The sequence below is a fragment of the Capricornis sumatraensis genome, chromosome 14 (genome assembly GCF_032405125.1).
Source record: "Capricornis sumatraensis isolate serow.1 chromosome 14, serow.2, whole genome shotgun sequence".
In the NCBI taxonomy this organism is placed as follows: Eukaryota; Metazoa; Chordata; class Mammalia; order Artiodactyla; family Bovidae; genus Capricornis; species Capricornis sumatraensis.
The window spans coordinates 40,001,171-40,027,921 of record NC_091082.1 but is presented as its reverse complement, the minus strand read 5'-3'; the positions used below and the strand labels follow the sequence as shown (position 1 = coordinate 40,027,921).

General features: G+C 41.1%; 1 protein-coding gene across 2 annotated transcripts in view; it reads left to right on the top strand.

Annotated features, from left to right (window-relative positions):
• The first annotated feature begins 1,321 nt into the window (after positions 1 to 1,321).
• DESI2 (desumoylating isopeptidase 2) overlaps positions 1,322 to 26,751 on the top strand; it is a 38,981-nt gene continuing 13,551 nt past the window's right edge. For both annotated transcript variants that reach the window (XM_068986317.1, XM_068986316.1), the window contains exon 1: positions 1,322 to 1,493. In XM_068986317.1, coding sequence (XP_068842418.1) covers positions 1,452 to 1,493 — 42 coding nt within the window. In that variant the 5' untranslated portion in view covers positions 1,322 to 1,451. The remainder of the gene's footprint in view (positions 1,494 to 26,751) is intronic.

The window sequence follows — 26,751 nt, the reverse complement described above, 5'->3', positions numbered from 1 at the left end:
AGATCCAGTCAATCCTAAAGGAAATCAGTGCTGAATACTGACTGGAAGGACCGATACTGAAGCTGAAGCTCCAATACTTTGGCTACCTGATGTGAAGAACTGACTCATTGGAAAAGCCCCTGATGCTGGGAAAGATTGAAGGTGGGAGGAAAACCGGACAGATGATGAGCTAGTTGGATGGCATCACCGACTGGATGGACAGGAGTTTGAGTAAGCTCCAGGAGTTGGTGATGGACAGGAAGGGAAGCCTGGCTTGCTGCAGTCCACAGGGTCGCAGAGTTGGACAGGACTGAGCAACTGAACTGAACTCAACTCTGAGCTTAAACCTCCGGAGCTTACGGAGACCTTCCCACTGCAGCCAACATGAGGTTACTCTCAGTCACTTCATCCTGTTTTAACTCTCTACAAAGCATATTTTTCTCGTCCTCCCTATTGTTTACACCATAGTCCCCAGGGCCTACATCACTGCCTGGTAAAGGGCAGGTACACAACAAATATTTTTTGAATTGAATGTAAAAGCACGTACTGTTTCCCAGCGTTGTGCTAATCTATGAGCACTGTGCTGTCTTCCCATTTCAGCAGGATAGTTTCATTAAATGTAAAACTCCACATTGAGAATCAACTGGATGCATGTTATACCCCTTCTCCTGCCAGTAACCCACCTTCCTCTATTTTTCTCCCCTTGCAAAATAAAAAATAATAGTGAGGAGGGACTTGGAAAACAGGGTCATCAATGTGGTCTTTTGCCACATTCGTAAGGCTTCATCGAGCTCAACGAGACAGAAACCAATTACAACAGTAACGGATATAAGAAGCAGAAGAACAACCTCAGGGCCCACAAGGACGGACGGCAAGGCTAGAGCGCACACTGCAAGCACTGCATGCTGGGAGCTGTAGTCGGGCTAGGCCTGGCCCGCAGGACCCGGCCCCCGCAGCATGCTGGGAACTGTAGTCGACAGCTGGAAACGCACCGCAAGGAAGGACCGCAGTTGAGACTCCGCCTCTGCGCTTCCTCATTGCATGCTGGGAATTGTAGTATTTCTGGGAACACGCTCCTCCCGGGCAGAAAAGCACCAAGGTTGCGCCATCTTAGGTGCGAGTGCGGCGGTGGAGGCTAGAGCGCAGGCGGGCCCAGCCCCGGCCGGCCCCGCCCCCCAGGAGCCCGGCGCCCGCCCCTTGCTCGGGCCCCGCCTTCCCCCACGTGTCTGCCGCCGGGGGAGGCGCTTGAGCCGGAGCGGGCCGCCAGCGGTCCGGCCCGGTAGGCGCAGAGGGTCCTGTCGGCGGCGCCCGGGAGCGACTAGCTTCCCGATGCTTCCGCCCTGGCTCCCGCCGGCCGGGCTGTGCGCTTAGGGCCCGGCTCCGGCCCCCTGAGGCGTCCGCGTGGGTGACAACGGCTTCGGCCCCGCGGAACGGAGCGGCTGGAGCGCGAGGCGGCGGCCGCCGGGAGGAGGATGGGGGCTAACCAGTTAGTGGTGCTCAACGTGTACGACATGGTGAGTACGGCGCCGGCGCCCGACCCCGGCCCCGGCCGGCATTCTCTCGCCGGTGGGTTCGGACCCGGCCCCTCGCGTTTCCAGCCTGGCGTCGCCGCCTCCCGCTTGGTTCACCGGGGTTGGGGGAGGGGACGATTATTTTTTTTAATCCCTGCAAACGTCTACGCGCTTGTTAGCTTTTCCTGGTCTGCCCCGGGGCTTTGGCCAAGACTCGGTTCGCCTCGAACCTCCCTCGTGCCCCGACTTGGCCCGGACCCTGGGCTGGGCCCGACCTTCTGGCCGACGAGCAGTGTCCTTTCCGCGAAGCTTGGGTCGAGGGTCGGACTTCCCACTCCATCACCGGAACTCCGGGGCAACCCCGCTTCTCCCACCCCAGTTGCCGGCTCTGCCGAAGCAGCCCGTCTTCAAAAACTCCCAAGCCCCTCCAAGTCGAGAAAGTCACCGCTTGTCGACGCCAGTGCTAGAGTCTCTTTAAAGGTGAACAGGAGCCAACACATCCTAGCCTCCAAGGTAACCGCATTAAAATGAATGAGGCTAACATTTATCCAGAAAATAGCCCAGCTGAATTATTTAGGGGTTCACGGCGGTACTCCTTTCCTAGATTCTGGAGACCTCTTACCAGGTGATGCAACAGGTATCTGACGTGGCCGCAGGAGAGGCAGAGAAGAACGGGTTTGTCGTGTCATCTAACTTTTGGAGTACTGCGAGCACTCAGAAATGAGTCAAAACGTTGGTTTGCGTTATAATCGCCATTGGAATAACTGGTACACAGTTGCCGTTGCAGTTAGATGGATGCTTGGGTTTGTTTCCTTTCGGTTGATTAGTTTTTGCTTTATAAGAGGTCACCTCCACTTGAGATGTTTAAAATTTCGTAAGTGGATTGACAAGTGAAAAAGTCCCCAGCGTTGTTTTTGTTGGCTTAAAGATGAAGAAGAGCCAGAATACGGGAGGTTAGGAGTCTTGGTTCTCACTCACCGATCTAAACTTTGTGTTCCCCTGTATTGTTTTTAAGTTTTTACATTTACACTGTAACCTCTTGGGGAGGAAGGAATTCCTTTGCCTCAATCTGGAAATTAATGTGAGAAGGCCATAGAGACTGCTTGGGACCTGAGGAGGGTACTGAGTTTGCATATAAACTTGGAGGTGAAAGGAGATAGATTAGCATACTGAGAAAAATGGAGTATGATGGGAAAAAGTTCCAGAGAGGAATAATCAGAACCAGAGATTTTAAAAGAGCGGGGTACTTTGTAAAGTCTTTGGCCTGTGTCACTGGTTAAGAAATAATTCTCTAGATGTAAACTTTTTGTGGCTAGCTGTGGAAGCCTTGATTTTTCAAGAATTTTATTGCCCTTTTACTCTTTCTACCCAGTCCCCCTTGAGTGATCTGAATTTGGTTTTTTATTTATTCATGCAGATTGTTACACACCATCCCTCAAGATATATTCTGTTCTTGAGAGCACAGTATACATTTTCTTCTAGGTTGTTAAACCCCTTTATAAATTAGGATTATGCAGTGGCCAGAGGGCCAGTTTCATTGCCTAAAAGAAGTCTGTGAAAGTAGAGGAAGAGAACATTTTGCTTTTTAAAATAAAACTGGAGATACATTGCTTGGCTTATAATGGGCTTGGGTAGTCTATGAATAACAGAAATCATTGCTATGTGGTAAACGTAGGAAAAGCTAGAGATGATTCTCAAACCAGTATGTTTTGAAGGGAGGAGTGTTCTGAAAGATCTTTAAAATGTTAACTAGATAACAGAGATATTATTCTTCATATAGCTTTTGTGAAGTAGGTAGTTGCAAAGTAAATAGAGAAAAGGGTACCTGCCCAGAAAAGTAAGTAAAAAAAGTAAAGTCGCTCAGTCGTGTCCAACTCTTTGTGACCCCATGGACACCAGGCTCCTCCATCCATGGGATTTTCCAGCCAAGAGTACTGGAGTGGGTTGCCGTTTCCTTCTCCAGGGAACTTCCCGACCCAGGGATCAAACCCAGGTCTCCCGCATTATAGACAGATGCTTTCCATCTGAGCTACCACTTGATCTTAGCCAAAAGGCCAAGTACCTGCCCAGAGAGCTACAAATAGGATCTAGAATTTCTAGACCACAGTCTGTTTCATTATTTTTTCTACTGAATAGTTCTGTGTTTATTTCTTATATATTGCTTTTTCCTGTCAACAGGAGGAGCATGTGAATGTTTATCGGAAATGGCAAATAGCTGAGTTACTAGACTTCTAATAAACAGAGTTTGTTTGTTCTCCTGAGGGCTTTTGGTCTGTAAGTAAGTGTCTTATGTCACTAACTCAGCAACCTACAGTTATTTAGTTAGGACCCTGTAAAAGTCACAGAAATGAATGGATTATGCTTTCTTCTGTAAGGAATTTAGAGTTTCATAGTGGAGGTACACCAGTGGTAACAATTCAGAACAATGCCATGGTTTTGATAAGAGCAGAACAAGATGCCAAGAAGACAGTGCTCTTGTAGGATCATGGAATGCTGAAAAGTAAAGGGGGAAAACTCTGAAGAATGGAGGGTTTCTGCAGACAAGGAATAGTCAGCACGAACAGACTGGCAGGAGGAGGACAGCACAGGTTGGATTTGGAAAATCCAGTGTAGCTAGAGTGTAGGAGGCATGAAAGGAGACAAAACTTCCAGTTTGGCTAGAATTTTTATTAGTTTGTGGCTGAGAGGATGGTCTGTGAGCCAGGGGGATCCATTTAAAGTTTTCAAGGTGAGGAGCAGTGTGGTCGGAGTTATGTTTTAGAATCAAGACCAGTGGATTGAGGTATAAATTTGTAGCTATTATACTCATTTTTTCTCAAGTCAGTTTTGGTTTTTGAAGCATCTTTGCTTGATGTCAAGGGCAAATTCCTTTTATCTTTGGTAGTACTTCCTAGTTATCATAAATGCCTTTGATGAGGATTGCTGTGGTGTGTCGGTACAGGCCTGGTATATCAGCTGTCTATCTAGTCTAGACTTTGTAAGCATGAAAATCAGCCTTTGGTTTGTGCTTACAGCCACTATTCATAGGGACCTCTTGCGGTGTATCCTTGTTCCTCTTTCTCTGTGAGACTGTTGCCTGCTCTAGTTGACTGTGTTTTTCCTGTTGAGTAGATTGGGAGCTGCTGATCATTTCTTTTCTTCCATAACTCTGTCACATGTATTTTGGGAATGAGGTTATTCACATATTGCTAATTTACTGGTATACATAGTAAAGCAAGTGACTCAAGTTAGTTTCAATTGCTGGGCCAGTCTCTTGTGCACAAGGTCTTCCTTTGTCATAGATTGAGATTTTGTGCTGCTAAATGAATTTTTAGAAACCAAAAATATGCAGTAATATAATGATGTTTGTAGATTTCATTCTCTAAACAATTTTCTTCCCGATTTTTAAATAGTATCTGTACATCTTCAGAGTCATAGACACTTTCTAGGAGTCTTCAGATGAAGTTTTTGTCTGGACTCCGTTCTTTTGATCCTCCTCACCCCATTGTACTTCTCCAAGAGTGTGAGGCCATTCAGGTATGACAGGATCTGACTTCCTGCACATCTGTAAATCTAATTCCATCTTCTTGAAAGAGTTTCAGACTCACCTGAATATACTTTTAACCTAAGTGATTCCGTAGTATCTTTAAATCAACATATCCAGGAACAAACATTTTCCCCTTTCTCCTTTCCTGGCCTCAGGGCCCTCCCCTCTTCTCTACCCAGCCCTCCCTGCTATATGCTCTGGCGGGCGGGTGCACACACATTTCCTGTGTTGTAATTTTATCTAGATAACTAGCACCTTCTTCTGCTCAGTTTCCCAAGCGAACACCTTGGGAGTAAAACTTAAATTCCTTTTTATTACAAACCCTTCAAACCCTTCCTGTCTCTTAATTTGGTTAATTTTATCTGGAAGTCAGAGAGAGCTTGATGATCAGTGGCTTAAACTGGAAGGATCCTTAATCCAGAGATTAAACAGTCCCTGTATTAGTTGAGCAGCTCAGCCAAGTCAGCAAGGACCAAGACTCTTTCATCTTTTCACTCAGCTGTCCTCGGCATGTTGGCTTTTGTTCCTGCGTTGCCCCCTCGTCATTGGAACATGACTGTCATGCGCCATACTGTCCTCATTCACTGAGCTGTGAAGACAGGTAGGTAGGACCTTTCTCCACCTGCACCTCTGCTTTTAATAATAGAAGGGAAAGACGTTGCCAGACCCACCTTCCTTTCCTGAGAGATTGTCCAGAGTTGGCTCACAGTGACTGTGATGAAGCTGGAGAAGGAGGGTGTGTGGCTTTTCCAGCCTTTGTGGTGAGTTGTGAGTAGGCGAGTAGCTGGGATTCCCTATGATGTCTATCACATATTTCACTTTCTGAATATTCTTTAAATTGGTTATCTTATATCCCCATTCCCACTATTGCTTCTCAAGTTCTGGCCCTCATTATCTCTGCGTCTGTAATAGACTTCTTATGAGTTTCAATCTCAAATATTACTTCATTTTAATCCATCTTTCCTTCTGTGACCAAAGTAATCTTCCTGAAACATATGCTTAAAATTCACCTGTAAGATAAAGTCTGATAACTAAGGCCTTTATTGGTGCACCTGACTATTTAAAAAAAACCTTTCCTACCAGTCCCCTGCTACCACCCCTCCACCTAATATTCACTCTTTATGCTCACACAATGACATTTTTAAGTTATCCAAATAGACTATACTGTAACTGGTATCTTTTACACATGCTGATCCTTCTGTGTGGAGTGTCCAATTCCAACGTTGCTCAGCTATTAATACAACCCCTGTTCCTTCCGACTGTAGCTTAGCCTTTACTCATCAGACTTGCCTTAACTTCTGGGCCCTGGTTGTACTTTCTACCTGTCTCAATAACTGCATGTTCTGCCCACCCCACTAGCCTGCAAGTTACTTGATTGTTGTTCGGTCGCCCAGTCGTGTCCGACTCTTTGCGACCCCAGGCCACTCTGTCCCTCACCATATCTTGAAGTTTGCCCAAGTTCAAGTCCATTGCATCAGTGATGCCATCCAGCTATCTCATCCTCTGATGCCCTCTTCTCCTGCCCTCAAGCTTTCCCAGCACCATAGACTTTTCCAGTGTGTCAGCTTTTTGCATCAGATGACCAAAATAATGGAGTTTCAGCTTCAGCATGAGTCCTTCCAGTGAGTATTCAGGGTTGGTTTCCCTTAAGATTGACTGGTTTGATCTCCTTGCGTCCAGGGGACTCTCAGGCGTGTTCTCCAGCACCACAGTTCAAAGGCATCAATTCTTCAGCCCTCAGCCTTCTTTACGGTCCAGTCTTACAACCTTACCTGACCACTGGGAAGGCCATTGCCTTGACGTACTGACCTTTGTCGACAGAGTAATGTCCCTGGTTTTTTAACACACTGTCTAGCTTTGTCATAGCTTTCCTGCCAGGAAGAAAATGTCTTCTGATTTCAGGGTTGCAGTCACCATCCACAGTGATTTTAGAGCCCAACAAGAGGAAATCTGTGACTACTTCCACCTTTTCCCCTTCTATTTGCCATGCAATAATGGGGCCGGATGCCATGATCTTAGTTTTCTTAATATTTAGTTTTAAGCCAGCTCTTTCACTCTCCTCCTTCATCCTCATCAAGAGGCTCTTTAATTCTCTTTGCTCTCTGCCTTTCGGGTGGTATCCTCTTCATATCGAGGTTGTTGATGTTTCTCCCGCCTGTTATGATTCCAGCTTATAACTCATCTAGCCTGGCATTTCTCAGCGTATAGATTAAACAAACACGGTCTCTACCGTTTATGTCCTTTATTGTGCCCATCTTGGGGCACAGTGTTCCCTTGATGTTTCCAGTTGTCCTGAAGGGCTCTCTAGTCTTTCCCCTTCTGTTGTTTTCTTCTAGTTCTGTGCACTGTTCATGGAAGAAGGCCTTGTCTCTGTGCTGCTCTTAGGAAATCTGCGTTTAGTTGGGTGTACCTTTCCCTTTCTCCCTTGGTTTTCACTTCTCTTATTTCTTTGGCTGTAAAGCCTTCTCAGATGACCACTGTGCCTTCTTGCTTTTCTTTTTCTTTAGGATGGTTTGGTTTGCTGCCTCCTGTACGGTATTACGGACCTCCATCCAGAGTTCTTCAGGCACTCTGTCTACAAGATCTAATCCCTTGACTCTATTCATTAACCGTCACTGCATATTCATAGACGATGTGATCTAAGTCATACCTGGCTGACCTAGTGGTTTTCCCTGCTTTCTTTAGGCCTGAATTTTGCTATGAGAAGCTGATGACTGATGATCTGAGTCACAGTCAGCTCCAGGTCTTGTTTTTGCTGACTGTATACAGCTTCTCCATGTTTGTCTACAAAGAATATAATCAAATTGATTTCAGTATTGGCCATTTGGTGATGTCCATATGTAAAGTCGTCTCTTCTGTTGTTGAAAAAGGGTATTTTCTCTGACCAATACATTTTCTTGGCAAAATTCAGTTAGCCTTTGCTAAGTCCCTTCAGTCGTGTCCGACTCTGCGACCCCATAGACGGCACCCCACCAGGCTCTCCCGTCCCTGGGATTCTCCAGGCAAGAACACTGGAGTGGGTTGCCATTTCCTTCTCCAATGCATGAAAGTGAAAGTGAAGTCGCTCAGTCGTGTCCAACTCTCAGCGACCCCACGGACTGCAGCCCACCAGGCTCCTCCGTCCATGGGACCTTCCAGGCAGGAGTGCTGGAGTGGGGGGCCATCGCCTTCTCCACTGCTTCATTTTGTTCCCCAAGGCCAGACTTGCCTGTTATTTCAGATGTCTTTTGACTTCCCACTTTTGCATTCCAATCCCCATTGAATAGAACATCTTTTTTGGTGTTAGTTTTAGGAGGTCTTCTGAGTCTTCACAGAACTGATCGGCATCAGAGGCAGGGGCATAGACTTGGATTGCTGTAATGTTGAATGGCTTGTCTTGAAAACGAACCAAGATCATTCTGTCGTTTTTGAGGTGGCACCCAAGCACTGCATTTCGGACCCTCTTGTTGATTATAAGGGCTATTCCATTTCTTCTATGGGGTTCTTGCCCCAGTAGTAGATACAATGATCATCTGAATTAAATTCGCCCATTCCCATCCATTTTAGTTCACTGATGTGAACTAAAGATGTTCATGTGTTTTCTTACCATCTCTGCTTGACCACGTCCAATTTATCTTGATTCATGGACCTAACATTCCAGGTTCCTGTGCAATACCATTCTTTGCACCATAGGATTTTATTTTCATCACCAGACACATGCATAACTGAGCGTCGTTTCCACTTTGGCCCAGCCGCTTCCTTCTCTCTGGGCTATTAGTAGCCCAGTGGCATATTGGACGCCTTCAGACCTGGGGGACTCATGCTTCGGTGTCATATCTTTCTGTCCTTTTACACAGTTCATGAGGTTCTAATGGAGTGGTTTGCCATTGCCTCCTCCAGTGGATTACGTTTTGTCTGAATTCTCCATTAGGGCCCGTCCACCTTGGGTGGCCCTGCTCGGCATGGCCCATAGCTTCACCGAGTAACGCAGGTCCCTTTGCCACAGCAAGGCACTGATCCGTGAAGGGGAAATTACTTGGTAGCATTGTACTGTCACCAGGGTTTAGAACAGGGCCTGTCACTAGAAGCTGTTCTGTAAGTAATATTTACTAAATGAATGGGATTTTAACTAGGCAGTTTTATTAGGCATGGTGCCAGTACTTAAATGGTATGAGAAAGTCATCTGATCCTTCTTCTCCTGTGTCAAATGCCTGTTTCTGGGGTTTTTTTTCCCTGTACTTTTACTTAGTTTATTGTAGGATTTTAGCTTTATTGTTGGAATTGGGTGACCAAGAAGGGGGAATAGGATAGGAAAAAATATCAATTATTGTTCTATGGCATAGCTTTTTTCAGGGGGAGGGGGGTTGTTTTAAACACTGTGGAACTACACTGAAGAAATGTTCTTAACTGGTTTATTCTTTGAACTTGGGTGTTAGTCACTCCTTGGAAGATAATCCCTCCAAAAATACTGTCAGTGTCTGATTAATAGGAACTAATTCCTGATTAATAGGAGCTGGTTAGTAGAAACTAGTCTTAATTTTCGTGTACCAAGTATGCTTCTTGGACCAGTGACTTTCCTACCACTTGTTCTAAAAACAGTGACCTACAGATCTAGCTTTTAAAAAAAAAAAAAAAAAAGGACAGTCATAAGTCTGCCCTCTTATGTTATCCCTAACAGTATCTGCTTTTTTTTTTTCTTCCTTTTTTTGGCGGGGGGCGGTGGGGGGGTTGTTTAGAATGTAAAAGAATCCAGTGCCTCTATATTTTTGTTTTATATCCCCACAATAACAAATTGCCCCAAACTTAGTGGTTTATGACCGTGCAGATTTATTCTCTCACACTTGCTTAGGTCAGATGTCCAGGTAGACTAGGCCGGTTCCTCTCTTCTGGGTCTCACAAGGTTTGAAAGCAGGTTGTCAGTTGGCCTAGGCTGCAGGGACAAATCTGCTGCCAAGCCTGTTAGAGTGTTAGGAAAATTCAGTTGCCAGCAGTTGTAGGGCTGAGGTCCCATTCCTTCCTGTTGTGTCAGCCAGGCCCCTCTCAGATGCTTAAAGCCTCTTGCATTCCTCACCTGCATCCTTCATCTTCAAACTGGCAATAACGCATTGAGTCCTTGTCACACTTTAGATAGCTCTGGCCTCCCCTTCTGCCACATCGATTCCGCATCCATCCAGAGGAAGTTCTCTGCTTTTGCGGGGTTTTATAAATAGATGAGACCCACGAGGATATTCCAGGGGAATATCTATCTTAAGGGCTTCCCTGTTGGGTCAGATGATAAAGAATCTGCCTGCAATGCAGGAGACCCAGCTAGATGAGACCCACGAGGGTATTCCAGAGGAATATCTATCTTGAAGTCTGTAACTTTACTTCTGAAAGTCCCTTTGCCATGTAGTATAGCATATTCACAGGTTCTGTAGACCAGGATCTAGACATCTTAAGAAGTCATTCTGCCTACCATACCATCTGTGAAAGATATTTTGTAAACCCCAAAATGTTCAGTGTTCCCTTTTAGCAGTCCTTTGACTTGCCATGGAATAAATGCTAACCTAGTAACTTAAAATGGAAAATCTGATGTTCAGTCATCCCCCAGTATCCTTGGGGGAATTGGTTCCAGGCCCCACCCCAGATACCAAAATCTGCAGATGCTCAGATCCCATAGTTGTCCCTCCCTGTGCACAGATGCAGAAACTGGATTCAAAGGCTGACTATATTTATTGGGAAAAATAAAGTCTACATTTCAGGTGTTCCCATGTTGTTAAAGAGTCAAACATTTCAAAAAGTAAAGTATGGAAGCTTTTTATGATTGACAAGTACTCAGATATGAAGGGTCCAAGCGTGTTAATGACTGTAGACCCTTCAAACTACAGTGGTGCAGTGTATATCAATCCCAAGGTCACGTGATGAGGGATAAAGTTAACAAAATAGAATTTAGTGAAACTTATAAATTACTTTTAAATACCAGGGAGAGCCTACTATTTTAGGTGAATTCTTTTGTCAAACAGATTTTTCTTAAGTTATACTTTGCATTTGTTGACTGTCAAGATTTTCTATAAGATATTTAAATTCCAAAGCACTCTTATTCATATATCACCCAGTTGGTTATTAGAATATAAAGAGAAGACTGCCAAAATAATATTATTATTAGTGTTCAGTCACTAAGTGGTTTGACTCTGCCACCCCATGGACTGCAGCACAGCAGGCTTCCCTGTCCTTCACTGTCTCCCAGAGTTTGCTCCAATTCATGTACGTTGGATTGAGGATGCTATCTAACCATCTCATCCTCTGCCTCCCTCTTCTCCTTTTGCCTTCAGCCTTTCCCAGCATCACCATCTTTTCCACTGAGTCTGCTCTTTGCATCAGGTGGCCAAAGTATTGGAGCTTCAACTTCAGCGTCAGCCCAGTGAATATTCAGAGTATTAAACTATGAGAAAGGCAGAGCAGTAATAAAGGGAAACCAGATATGTGTAAAACAGTTTCATTTCTATTTATCTGGAATGTATTTTAGTATTTGACTGTGATAGTCCCTTACCCATGAAATGAAAACTAAAAAATTAACTAATTGACCCCACATTATTTGAAATAAAAGTCTCTCCTCGCCAAATTGTGATGTCATCCTTATCATAATATTGAATTCTTGCCCATACAGAATTGATTAGTCTCATTACTATACTGTTTTAATTATTATAATTTTACTATATATTTAGTATATGGCTGGGCCAGTTTCCGTTTATTATCATTCCAAAGTTTTTCTGGCTACTACTCATTTTCTTTTTTAGGACTACTTTGTAAGGCTCTGAAAAAATTCCATACTTTTTTTGTCTCTCTCTTTTTAATTTTATTGAAGTATACATGAAATTTATTGTCTTGATCATTTTTAGCTATGTAGTTCAATGTACATTCACACTGTTGTGCAGCCAGTCTCCAGAGCTTTTTGTCATCTTTCAAAAGTGAAATTATACCCATTAAACAGCCATTTCCCACTTCCCCTTCCCCTCAGTCCCTGGTTATCACCGTTCTACTTTCTTTGTCTGAATAGATGCCTCATACAAGTAGAATCATGCACTATTTATCTTTTTGTAACTGACCTGTTTCTGTCTGCGTAGTGTTCTCGGGGTTCATCCCTGCTGTAGCACGTGTCAGTTTTTTTTCTTCTCGAGGCTGAATAATAGTCTACATTTTGTTTATGCGTTTATCTGTTGATTGACGTTGTTTCCTTTCACATTTTAGCTACTGCAAATAATGCTGCTGTGACCGTGGGTATACAAATATCAGTTCCAGGTCTCTGCTTTCAGTTCCTTTAGCTATCTACCCCATAGCCCATAAAAGTTTTTAAAGTTTCATGACATTTCAGCCTCATGTCATCCCTAGAAAGGCATCCACTAGCCTAAAATTACAGAAAGAGTTTACACTTTTATTCCCAAGTGAAAAGCCAGTGCTAATTAACGAATGATCCGTGAGTCCCCACATTCATCAGAGGTACATGGTACATTTTTCCTGTCTTAAATTATCATTCTATATAAGTCTATTTCTTGACCTTCTATTCATTTATTTAGTTACCTCTTCCTGCACCATTACAGGTGTTTAACTGTAGTATTCTACTGTGTTTTGATGCCTGGTGATGAGTTTCTCATATTCTCCTTCAGATGTATCTTTTTTCCTCCACATACCTATTTTTCAAACAGAATTTAAAGTCAGTTTATCAAAAAATTCATTGAAAATTGAAGTATAATGACACTAAATTTGTGTATAATTTTTGGGGAGAATAGATTACAGTAGAGTCTTTTCCCGTAATAGTAAGAGCTAACAGTTTTGTGTATTTTCTGTGTGCCAACCATTGTAATAAGCCATTCTCTTGTATCCCTTTTGGTGAAACAGACTTAGTTGAAGAGCCTGCTCAGACTCATGGCTTAAGTGGTAGAGCAGGGTTTTTTTAATTAATTTATTTTAATTGGAGGCTAATTACAATAGTGTGGTGGGTTTTGCCATGCATTGACATGAATCAGCCATGGGTGTACATGTGTCCCCCCATCCTGAAACCCCTTCCCATCCCTCAGGCTTGTCCCGGTGCACCGGCTTTGAGTGCCCTGTTTCATGCATTGAACTTGGACTGGTCATCGGTTTCATATATGGTAATATACATGTTTCAGTGCTGTTCTCTCAAATTGTCCCACCCTCACCTTTTCCCACAGAGTCCAAAAGTCTGTTCTTTATATACGTGTCTCTTTTGCTGTCTTGCATATAGGGTCGTTGTTATATAGGCCGTCTTGCATATATAGGCCATCTTTCTAAATTCCATATATATGCGTTAATATACTGTATTGGTGTTTTTCTTTCTGACTGACTTCACTCTGTATAATAGGCTCCAGTTTCATCCACCTCATTAGAACTGACTCAAATGTGTACTTTTTAATAGCTGAGTGATATTCCACTGTGTATATATACCACAACTTTCTTACCCATTTGTCCACCAGTGGACATCTAGGTTGCTTCCATGTCGTAGCTATTGTAAACAGTGCTGCGATGAACGCTGGGGTACATGTGGGTAGAGCAGTTTTGAACCAAGAGCTCTAACACTTAAATCTGTGCCATTAACCACCATATAGCACCCCTCATCCATGAAAAGTGCTATATTTCTCTTTTTATTTGTCCTAATCTTACACACATCAATAAACTTAGTTTCATTGTGTTCTTCAGAACCTGTGAATGGGTAGTGATTTTTAAACATCCCCTACAGCCTCAACCTTTTCTGTAAATGATTTTGTAAATGGTTGGTTTTATGTGTCAACTGGGTATAGAGAGCCCAGTTTTCAGTCAAGCAACAGTCTAGGTGTTGCTGTGAAAATATTTTCTAGATTTGGTAAACATTTAAATCCGTAGACTTTGAGTAAAACAGATTATCTTCCATACTGTGGGTGGGCCTCATCCCATCAGTTGAAGACCTTAAGAAAAAAGACCAAGATCCTTTAAAGAAGAAGGAATTCTGCATCAGACCGCTGTAACATCCCTTCTCCCCAGCCTCTCTAGCCTGCTGTCCTGTCCTGCAAGTTTCACACTTGCTGTCCCCCACAATTAGATGAGTCAGTTTCTTAATAGTCACTTCCTTACTCCCACCGCCCCATCCAAGTTAGGTTCTGTAGTCTACCATTTTAATCATTCCCTCTGTCATACTTGTCTAGCAGCTGCAGTTAAATTGAACTCTACATCTACTCAACACCTCAGCAGCCAAATGCAGCTAGAGAAAAATATACAGCCATACAGACTAATCTCACTTTAAAATCATGACCGCAAACCCCAGGAGGACCCTAAATGCCATTTGGCAACATTTCCTTATTTCTCTGGTCAACTGACTTACCCACTCTCCAAGACGATTGCAGTATTTCATGCTCTCCTTCCACCTTCTTTACTCTCAGCTGATGACTTCACTGCTTATTTCATTTAAATTAAAAAAGAAATTGAAGAGAATGTTCTCATCCTTCCACTACCACTGTTCATCTCCCTCCTATTATGTGGAATGGGACTGAATTGCCCATGTCCCTGTCTCAGGTCAAACCTTCCACTCTGTGCTGAAACCCTTACTCTTCTATGCAAGGACTTTGCTGTCAGAATTATCTTCGTCTGTTCTCACCAGTTTTTGTTTGTTGTTGTTTTTTTTTTTTTTTACCCTACTTGCATTCCAGTCAGCATACAAATATGCTGTAATATTTTCCAGCTGTTAGCCATTTGAATCAAGGAGAACTAGTGGGATACTTCAGTATTCTCTCTGTTAACTGTCCACCATATTGTACCGTGATGTTCCCATCATGCTCTCAGCCTGGGGGTTTATGTCATTTTAAATCAGCTTCCAAAGTAATTTATTACTTTTAAGAGGCTAACAAATAGCGAAGCAAGCAAGAGCTGTGATGTTTCAGTTCACATCCATTCTGACCTGCTCTTTTGTCTGTGGGTATCAAAACAATAATGCAGTAGGACTTCCCTGGCAGCCCAGTGGTTGGCAGGTCTCGCTTCCATTGCAGGGGGCATGGGTTCAATCCCTGGTCTGGGACCTAAGATCCTACATGCTGCGTGACATGGTCAACCAAAAAAAAGCAGTTTTTTGCATTTCCTAAGTTATTCTGTCTGCAGTGAACTTGAGGGTAGAGACAGTGTGTTATTCTTCTTTTTATTCCCAGAGCTTGGTACATAGTAATTACAGTACTTTAGAAAGGTTTCTTGGACTTAACCTGAGGTTCCCCTAGGACTTGTCATTCTGAAACAGTTTCTTCCTCCACTGTGTCATCTTGTTCTGGCGGCTGCTTGCAGGATGGAGAAGCGTGCATGCAGGGTTCTGCATTGCTCAGGGGTCTGACAGGTCTCCCTGGCCAGTCGGGTGGCGAGTGAGAGTCACAGAACATCCACACTGGTTCAGAACAAGAGTATCAATATGAGAAAGAAGGCTGAGGCGGCCTGCCTTCTCCTTGGTCATGCCTACAATCTGTTACTGAAAGTAGTGAAATGTGTTAATAGTTCTTTGTCTTTGTGGTTTAGCCTTGGCATTAGGTTGCATGGATTTGTATTTTACCTCCTGCTTTTCAGCTGTGTGACTTTGGGAAAATTACTTAACTTCTCTGTGCTAGTGCTTCTTTCTAAAATGGGAATAGGATTTCCCTGGCCATTCAGTGGTTAAGATTCCATGATTCCAATGCAGGGGATGCAGGTTCCGTCCCTTGTAAAGGCACTAAGATTCCACATACCAAATGGTCAAATAAAATGGGAGTAGTACTGTACTTGGCTCATAGGGTTTTTATAAGGATCATATGAGTCAATTTATATAAGATGCGTAGAATACCTGGCACATGAGCAGCACTAGAAAGTGTTAGCTATTGTTATTGCTTGTGTTGTTATTTGCAGGATTGTAAAAGCTTAAGTGAGCTTCGTTTGTATACTTTCAGTAGTTGCAACACCTAACAGCTTGATTTTGGGGATTTCTTCACTTTATCTGAAGGAGAGTTAGTACACAGAGCAAAGCACTACCCCAGTTGAGGCATTAAAAGCAGGTTGTGGTAGATGCAGAGAACAAACTAGTGGTTACCAGTTAGGAAGGGGTCGAGCAACAGAGAGGTAGGGGAGTGGGTACGAACTATTGGGTGTAAGACAGGCTCAAGGATATAATCATATAACATGGAGAATATAGTCAATATTCTACAACTGTAAATGGAAAACCAACTTGTAAAATCGTATAAAAATTAACAATTTAGATTTTATTCAAGTGGGCTATTGTACATTTGACACTATCTCCAAGATCTCTGTCATCCTAAATATGTAAAATTGGGGTTAATTGTGTACCCTTTTTTATCCCCTTAGGTGTTAGAGTTGACAGCTAGTCTTCAGCCTTTCTGCCTCATGAACTTAATGGAAGTAATTTATAAGTCTTGAAGTATTTATGGAAACTAAAACAATTTAGCTTGAGATTGGTTTGTATACCATAGCGTGATTGTACTTTCTAACTCACTGTCCAACAGTGAGTTAAATGAGCCACCAGATAAGGTTAACAAGTTCATTGTCTCCAGCAGGCCTCAGGGTAATCTGTTGTGTGTGTTGTAATCTGCTGAACAGTATTAAAAGCGTTGTCTGGTTGCAAGAATGATCTAAGTGTAATACAATACACTAAGCAACATGGAGGGTACAGATTTAAGTAAGACTTGGTCTCAGATCTCATGCAGTTTTAAAACCCAATCCAGGAGGATAGTCAAATACAAATAGGCCCCTTAGAAGGAGTTTCAATGTTTTACCAAAATATTTCACACAACTAAATTAAGTTCTTGCTAGGAGAGATTTGGCAAGAACTTGGTTTTCCGGTATAGTTGTGGTTCAGGACCAAGAACTGGTAGTACCCTCTCCCATCTACTAGTAGAGTCAAACTGTGGATCATATAAAATAGGTTTAGTCTTGAAAATATTCATGGCGCATTTGGTTCACTGTTGATTTGACTTTTAAAAATCTATTCTCCTTTAAATAACCTACTTCAGAGTCATCTTGTATCTAGCTGGTTGTGGGTTTTAGAAATTGGATCTTTTGGTAAACATAGTAATTTGTTTTTGAGAATTAGTTTGTCTAATCAATAAAGAGGAGGAAACTTCAGCCCTGTACAAAATACATGTCACCGCATTTTCTTTGCTTTTTAGATTATCATGTCAGTGTGTGTGTGTGTGTGTATATATATATATATTGTATATATATATATATATATATATATATATATATGTATTATCATGCCAGTGTATCATGTTAGGCATATTCACACTCATGAGATCAGGACAGTACTTAGGAGCTTTTAAGACTCAGTACAGTCCCTAAGAAGGCCAGTCTTAGGCTAACTTTGAAGATGCAGTTTAAATAGTTATATTGAAGCAAATGTAAACTGAGATTGTCCCAGCAAACAAGGAAGTTTGGCCATAGCTTTTGTGCATATGTTTATTTTGGCTATACTGTCAGTCTTAGGCTAACTTTAAATTTTATCATCAGAACTGAGACTTGAGAGTAAAACCCTAGTAACTAAAAGACTACTGACAAATCTTTCATAATCAGGAGATATTACATACTCCAAAAGATTAAGGCTTAATACTGTAATTACTGTTATCAACAATTTGTAAATAATTTTGAAATGAAAATGTTTTTGATATGTAGATAATTTTCTTTTCCCTAAGACAGAGAAAGTCAGCCATGTGCTTATCAGATAATATTTTCTGGTAGTGAAGAGACTGGACATTTTCTTAGAAATAGTAATAAAATAGCATCTATACTATATAATTCTTATAAAGCAAATTAACAGACATAGATGGGTATTCATTATTTCATCTAAAAAAATACTGGAAAATCTCAGTTCATTTGGTGCAATTTTATTGTCTCTGGTTTATGACCAGCCTGTTGTTAAAGCACCATAGAAAGCATTTAATATGATTTACTGTTAAGTAGCATTTGTGGTAAGATTATCTTGGAATATATCCATTGGTACCAAAAAGACTTCATAAGGTAGCTTAACAGTGTGAACATCAAGGACAGTTTTATATGAGAAGGCACTATAATAATTACCCCACAGTCTCTACTTGTCATAGTTTATTTTGGATTTTTAACTCAGTAATTGAAATATCTTGTCCTAAACACCTTTTGGGGGGAATAAAGTAAATTACCTTTAATGCCATGAACACTGATTCTAGTTTTTAGGGGAAACAGTCATACTTTATACTTATATTACTTAATATGCCTTGTAAGGAAATCAGACCCAGACTCTAAGTGATTATATTAAATGTTTTAAGTTCCAGACTAGGGAGATAGCATTTATCATAGTTGTTGCTTTCAAGCAGGAAGCATAACATTTTATTAAGTTGATAAAATAAATCACTGACTAAAATGAAGTTTAATGAAAGTTCTCTATCAGAAGAACTTAACATTTAAACTTATGACTGTAATATAGTACAGTCAGTTCAGCTGTGTAAACAATGCTTTAGAAATAATAAATGGAAATATTTAGGCCAGTTTTTTGCATTGAAGCAAGATTGAGTTCAAAAGTAGCTGCAGTTATTTATGTATTTATTGCTTTCCCATATATTTCAAGATGATGATTTTTCTGTGAATTGTTTCCTCTTTTTATGTTAATACTCTGGAATATTCTGATAAGCCTTCTAACCCTCAGTGACACTGCAGGTATCAGAGGGGGTTAGACATGTTCTAGCGGTCCTTCCTTGGCCCTCTTCTCTTCATTGACTTGCCATCTCTGTGGATTTAAGACGTTCAAGGCTGTAAGGTCCTAACACCAAAGTGAGATTAGTTCTCCAGTCCTCTGCTCATGTCCTTCTTGAATATATAAGAACCCTATAAAACCACTGCCTTACAGAGACCTTTAACTTAGATCTGTACTTCTCAAGAAGATAAATAATTGCTTATAGGTGTCATAAAGCAGAGTCGAATTAACTCTGCCATTGTTTTCCATTCAGTTTAGTGAGTCACTGCTCTTGGTAATGTGACATAACTCCCAAATCTTGAAAGTTCTGAGAATTAACAGATAGCCAGAACCAGTCTGCTATTTACATGTGCATCCAGCCCTTTATCAGTGTGTAGAGCAGAGTATGAGGGAAGAATCCTACCAACATGTGTTTCCTGCCACTAACACTTGATGTCTGTTGTAGGTCAAGCACTCTTCTAAGTACTTTATACATACTAATGTATTTAATTCTCATAGTAGTCCTCTGTGGAAGACTCTATTTATTATCCCCATTTTGTAAATAAGGACAAAGAGGATAGGTATCTTTCCCCAGATCACACAAGTAGTAAGATAGTGAAGTGAGAATTTGAACCAAGGGTGTGAATTGGAATCAGTGTCTCTTTTTGAGACATTGGGAACCTTTAAAAGTTAGCAGATGTCAGAGTCAGGGAGGGATAGATTGGGAGTTTGGGATTGACATATACACTCTATTTAAAATAGATAGCCAACACAGACCTACTGTATACCATAGGGAACTCAATATTGTATAAAATAACCTAAATGGGAAAATAATTTGAAAAAGAATAGATACTTACATGGATATAACTGAATCACTTTGCAGTATACCTGTAACTAACCCATCATTGTTAATCAACAATACTCCAATATAAAATAAAACTTAAATTGAAAAAAAGTTACCAAATATCTGTGAAGAAACCAAGGCAAAGAACCCCCATCTCCTGACACTCAGCCCAGTGTCTTTCCACTATAGTTCAAATGCTCCAGCATTGTTCGTTGTGATGCTTGGATCAGCCTTTTTCTATCCAAGCAGTAAACTCAAGTAAATTCTAAGATGATAGAAACAATGTTCTTGTGATCCAGACTGGAACACAGAGATGTTGTGAGCTTTCCTGTTGGATCCTAAGGGAATGATGGTGTTAGATGAAGCTGACCAAATAGCTTAGTAGATGGTTGACATGGACGTGTTTATGGTATCTCTGCTATTATTTCATGGTTTGAGAGAGACTGTTTTGTGGTAGCAGCTGGCTCATTTACTGTTTTCCTTTGGTATATTGGGAAGAGTTTGAGAAGAATCACATGGTAAACCAACTTTCAGATGAAAGCGTCTGATCTTCATATAATCCCTCAGGGATTATATGGTTGTCAGCGTTGGGTAAACTTGAACATAAAGCTTCCCTTAGTGGATCACCCTCAGTGTTCCATGTCACTCCGCCCTCACACAGCCCCGTGTGGTAAACTTTCTCTGCAGGCTGGCCCCAGTGTCACTATGTATATACCTCTTCATCCCAGCTTCTGCAGTTGTCTCAGAGCAGTGTATTCAACTAGTCTCTGAATACTGGTTATACTCTTAGACTTGGACCCAACTCTAGAAATAAAAGTGGTCTTTTCCCAATTCAAATAAAAAGCTAAGCCTTTAAATAAAATTGTCCTTTTCCCCCAAGTATGTAAGTTTAAAACTTTGGCATCTGCTGCTACTTAGACAACAAAATCAATGAAGACATATCCAACAGAAATGAACAAAAATCTTGCTAACATCCAGTCATGTCTAATTCAGCAGCTTGGTTTGTTTGTTTGTTTTTCATGGATACATGTTCCTGGCTGTGATTTCATGTTGCATATTTATAATACATCTTCTGTTGGAAAATATCAATGTTTTATGGTTCTACAAAAGCATGAATTTCCACATAGTGAGTTTGAGAAGCTCTGTTGAGCTTTGTGAGAAGACGTTTATTCTACAGATACCGTGTGAAATGTTTCAGCAGTGGTAGGTAAATAATTTTTTAAAGACAAAGGATGGAAATCAAGTTAGAGGAGCATTGAGAAACACTGCTATAAATCTTAAACTGTGAGACGGTAATATTACTCAACATGAGTAAATCCCCACAGCAAGTCATTTTAGGGGGGGTTTCACAGCTGAAATCATTCAGTAAGACTAAGTCCTTATATACAGTCAGCTCTCTCCATATCCACAGATGCAGGGGGCTGCCTTTGCCATGCCATTTCAAATGGGGGTCTAGAGCATCTCGGCCTGGGGAGTCTGGGGGGCTTCTGGAACCAGTCCCTTGCAGATACCGAGAGACTGCTGTGTTTGGTTTGTTTGTTTACAGTTATATCATGCATCTCCACTTAAAATAGGCATCCTCCATATTGTCTGCATAGCCTTGGCAGGACTTTGAGGCAGAAGGACTCGATAAGGCTTGCTGACCTTGAATTAAACGCTCGTCTCCCGCAGGCAGCCTGCCCAGTTTTTAAAGAGTAATAAGCCTTCCAGGCGTGCTCTCTAATAATAGAGCAAGGAAGCCCTAACGGAAACAGGAACATTTGGAGAGCATTTCTCACTCTGACGGACTTTCTGTGGAAGTTTTACTCTCTTTTTCTTTGGAGTCCTTTCAGAAAAAAAATGTTTTAATCACACCAAGGAGAAACATTGAATTTACTTAATTAATTTCTTCAGTAATGTGCTGCTGTTTATAGATGAGAGGTGACTGACCAGAATATATATATATATATTTAGAGTTTGGGGTTTTATTTTTTGTTTTGTTTTCTGTCTTTGGGGGGCATGCCATGCAGCTTGTGGGATATCAGTTCCCTGACCAGGGATTGAACCTGTGCCCTCAGCAGTGAAAGTAAAAAGTCCTAACCACTAGACTGCCAGGGACTTGCCAGTTTTTTCCTGTTCTTGGTATGTTATTTGTTTACAGTCTGTTTTTCACATGTTTTTGAAGGCAGCTGTCTGAAATTAGGAAGGCAATCTGTAATTTGAGGAATAACCTAGTTAAAGGTTTTTGACTAGGAGAGGGGCCTGGCAGGCTATAGTCCATGGGATTGCAAAGAGTCAGACATGACTTAATGGCCAAACAACAAGAGTTCAAGAACTTATTGGACCATCTTTTGAGTTTTTCATTAGAAATGCTTTAAGGTAGCTAATAGTCTTTTCACTTTGGAGGGGTGGGGGTGGGCGTCAAGTCCCATACTCATAATATGTATATTTTATTTCTCTTTTACTAAAGTTTATATTTTGGATTATTTCGTAGAAGAAGGACAAGAAAATGGAAACTTTTTTGTTCAAGAATTTCTTGGTTCTGACTTTGCTAACAGAGAGGAAACTTTGTTATAATGCCAAATTACACTTTTTTAAAGGAACAAAGTATGTATTCTGTCTGAAGGAAATTTTGTCCTTGGAGGATTCATGATATTTATAGAAGAGTTTTTGTTTAGGTTTGCCAGCTGTGGAAATTATATGCTCTTTACCATTTGGTACAAGTTAATAGATCTTTTACTTCTGTTCCGGCAACCCACTCCAGCGTTCTTGCCTGGAGAGTCCCAGGGACAGGGGAGCCTGGTGGGCTACAGTCCATGGGGTCACACAGAGTCAGACACGACTGAAGTGACTTAGCAGTAGCAGCAGCATTTTTTAGACAGTTTTATTGAGACATAGTTCACTTATCATACAGTTCGCCCTTTGTGTACAATTCAGTGGATTTTAGGGCATTCACAGAATTGTACAGCTATCATCCCATTCAATATTAGTCATTTTTCATCACCTCAGAAAGAAATCCCATACCCATTAGCGATCACTCCCGATTTCTCTGCAAACCTCCCAGTCATAAGTAGCCACTAATCTATTTTCTGTCTGTATAAATTTACCTATTTTAGGCATTTCGTATAAATGGAATCATACACTGTGATTGACTTATTTCACCTGGCATAATTTTTCAAGAGCCATTCAATTGCTGCATGCATCAGGAACTTCTTTCCTTTTAGTTGAGAAATAATGTAATAAAGGTCTGCCACACTGCTTATCACTCACTAGCTGAAGAACGTTTGGGTTGTTTCTGCTTTGGGCCTGTAGTAAATAATATTGCTGTGAACATTGATGGCAGCTTTTTATATGTGTTTTCATGTGTTTGAGCATAAACCCAGGAGTGAAACCCTTTCCATTATTCTTGCCTGGAGAACCCCATGGACAGCGAAGCCTGGTGGGCCAGAGTCCATGGGGTCACAGAGTTGGACACAACTGAGCAACTAAGAGGCAGCAGCATAGTAACCCTAGGCTTAATATATTTGAGGAAGCACCAGACTTTTCCAAAACTGCTGTAACATTTTGCGTATGTACAGTGCAGTATTACTCAGTGATTAAACAAGAATGAAATGCCATTTGCAGCATGATGGACCTGGAGATTATCATACTGAGTGAAGTCAGACAAAGACAAATATCGCTTGTATTATATTACAGAGTATTATATATATGTGTGTGTACATGTATTATATACAGAATCTAAAAATATATATATGAAATAAACATATTTACAAAACAGAAACAGAGAATGAACTTACGGTTACTAGGGGGCAAGGGTGAAGGAATAGGTTGGGTGTTTAGGATTGACATGTCACACTGCTGTGTTTAAAACAGATAACCAACAAGCAGGTGGCTCAGTAGTAAGGAATCTGCCTGCCAGTGCAGGAGACAAAGGTTTGACCCCTGATCCTGGATCCTTATATTCCTAGTTTGTTGAGTGTTTTGATCATGAAAGCATTGAATTCTTTGTCCTTTCTTCTAGAGATGTGGTATATTACATTAATTGATCTGGGGAGATACTAAATTCACTTTCTGTTCCTAGAATAAATGTCACTTGGTCATGATGTATGTTCCTTTTTACATGTTGCCAAATTCCGTTTGCCAGTATTTTGTTGAGGATTTTTGAATCTGTATTCATGAGAGATTGACCTGTAGTTTTCTTATGATGTCTTTGTCTGGTTTTGGTGTCCCAATTCATGCTGGCCTCATAGAGTGACTTGGGGAATGGTCCCTTTTCTTCTGTCCTTTGAGAGTTTGTGAAGAATTAGTGTTCTTGTTTAAATACTTGGTGTGTGGATGCTCAGTAGCTTCAGTTGTGTTGGATTCTTTGCGACCCTATGGGCTGTAGCCTACCAGGTTCTTCTGGCATTCTCCAGACAAGAATACTGGAGTGGGTTGCCATGCCCTCCTCCAGGGGGCCTTCCCAACCCAGGGATCAAACCCGCATCTCTTGCGTTTCCTGCATTGGCAGGCGGGCTCTTTACCACTAGCACCAAATCCCCTGGTTGTAGGATAGCTTTAAAATGACCAGTTCATTCTCTTTTCTTCATTCTCATTAATTATAGATCTATTCAAATTTTCTGTCTCGATTCAGCCTCAATACCCTGTCTTCCCAGCAATTTATTCTCTTCATTTCAGTTATCCAATTTGTTAGTGTACAGTTACTCATAGTATTCTTTATAATTGGTTTTTTAAGGTCAGTAGAAATATCTAGTCATAGATCTATAACTAGTAAATAGTTACTTTAATCCAGAAAATAATTCTTACCTTTGGGGCCCTTTCTAGGGATAGAAGATACTTAAAATGCAAAGAACTGTTGAGTCCCTCATTGTTAAACATCAGCGTTAATTCCTGCCTGGCACAGAATATTGAGACAGAGCGTTTGGGAAACCATGTTAAGAGTGGTTAACGTCTGCTTTTTAATACTGTTCAAAGAAATATCTCTGGGTTAAGAAATCCTTTTCCTAGCAACTTGCAGGCCTCCTTAACCTTGAGCCGAAACCCTTGGCCTGACGGCCCCGCTTTGTGTGTGGAGGTGGCGCTGCGCTTGCAGAGCTGCCGGGCTCGTTTCTCGTGACAGTGTCTCAGCAGTTCTTCAGAGCCTTACGTAGGTCACATCTCTCATGGTAAACTTTAAAGGACTGACCAGATTTTTAGGTGATGGATTTCTCTCTCATTTTATTGATTTTCCAATTTATAGAATGCATCGAAACATACTCTTTTGTATTTAGAACGTAAAGTCTTGAGTGCAGGGAAATTTCAGACCAAAGCAGTATATATAGTATATATACCCAGGCAACATGCAGAAGTGCTATAGAGGAGATTATTTTCAACTGTGGAAGAGCAGAGAGTAAAAGGCTTCTGAGTCTAGGATTCCCCACCCTGGCAAGTACCTTCCCATCCTAAACCTGTATTAACTCTTCTGGCCAAAAGTCACTGTGCAGGGTTTTTGTTTTTGTTCTTTCATGAAAACCTTTCTCTCTCCTAATGAAACGTTTAGATTTCCATTATAGAAATCTATTATAAAAGCACTTTGAGGAGGCTATTTACTGGTCAACAAAAGATAAATTGTTAAAATTAATAGTGATGTTAAATGTTAAATGCAAATAAATGTTCAATTTACTAAAAGTTTTTAAATCTTTTGATTATTGCAGACAACTATTATGTATCTCTCTCTTTTTCGAAAATATTCTATTTTGAAAGAGAGGTGCTCACACCATAAAAAGAGAAAATGTAACTTTACATAGGAGCTGTCTGCATCTAGAACAAAAACCTATAGGTGCCATTGTTAAGGAAGTTAGATAGTAGATCAAATTATTCATTGTAAACAGTGTAAGCAATGAGATTTCTCAATTGGAAAAGACAATTTAAGTCCTAGAAGTTGGCTGTCAGGAAACCACTGAACAAATAGATTTGGGTAAACATTTTTCTATGTCCGATGCAGGATACAGCATGCTTGGGGTTGGTGCACGGGAATGACCCGGAGGTTTGTTGTGAGGAGGAAGGGGGGTTCATGTTTGGGATCGCATGTACACCCATGGTGGATTCATGTCAATGTATGGCAAAACCAATACAGTATTATAAAGTAAAATAAAGTAAAATTAAAAGTTAAAAAAAAATAAAACTTAGTAATATACATAGTTCATAAAATTGAGGAAAACAATCTTGAAGTGTGTGGAGTCAAAAGTGAATATATCTCTTTACACCCTTGTGTTCACACCCCCATGCTATATTTCTCTGTTCCCCCAAACTGTTAACAGTTTGATCTGTAATGCTTCAAACTTTCTTTTGTTGTAATTGGTGGTAGTTTTGTTTGTTTTGTTTTATATTTAGCCTGTAAACATACACACAGGACCTATTTATTTAACTTACAAAAATGTGATCTTGTTACAGGTAATGTATTATGACCTGGTGTCTTTACTTTATGTGTCTTAGGTATATTTTTAGTGCCCTTTTATAGTAACTCATTCTTTTTAGTAGCTGTATGATAGTTCATCATATGGATTTACCATCACTTCCGTAACCATTCTCCTACTGGTATTTAGATTGTTTTCAGTTTTTAGTGCTATAGATAACTGAAGTTAATATCCTAGGACATGGCTCTGCATATGTTCAAGCATTTCTGTAGACTGCCTTCCAGGAGGTGGAATGGAAAATTAATTGTCATTGATTCACATTTGTGCAGTATCTTCTGACATCCTTACCAACACTAAGTATTAGCAATGTTTTGTATCTTTGCCAGTCTGATAGATTAAAAAAAAAAACAGAAAAACAAAAATCTGGTAGGGAGTTCCCTAGCCTTCTACTGGTTAGACTCCATGCTCTCACTGATGAGGGCCTGGGTTCAATCCCTGGTTGGAGAACTAAGGCCCCACAGCCAAGCAGACCAAAAAAAAAAAAGAATGGTAGCTTATTGTTTTAACTAGCATTTTTCTGATTACTAACGAGATTGTTGAGCTTCCCTGGTAAAGGGAAGTAAAGAATCTTCCTACAATGCGGCAGACCCAGGTTTGATCCTGGGTCAAGAAGATCCCCTGGAGAAGAAGTATCAACCCACTCCAGTATTCTTGCCTGGGAAATCCCATGGACAGAGGAGCCTGGTAGGCAGTCCATGGGATTGCAAAGAGTCAGACATGACTGAGCATCTGTCACTTTGAGCTCACTTTGATTTTGACGCAGGAAGGCATTCCATATGTTA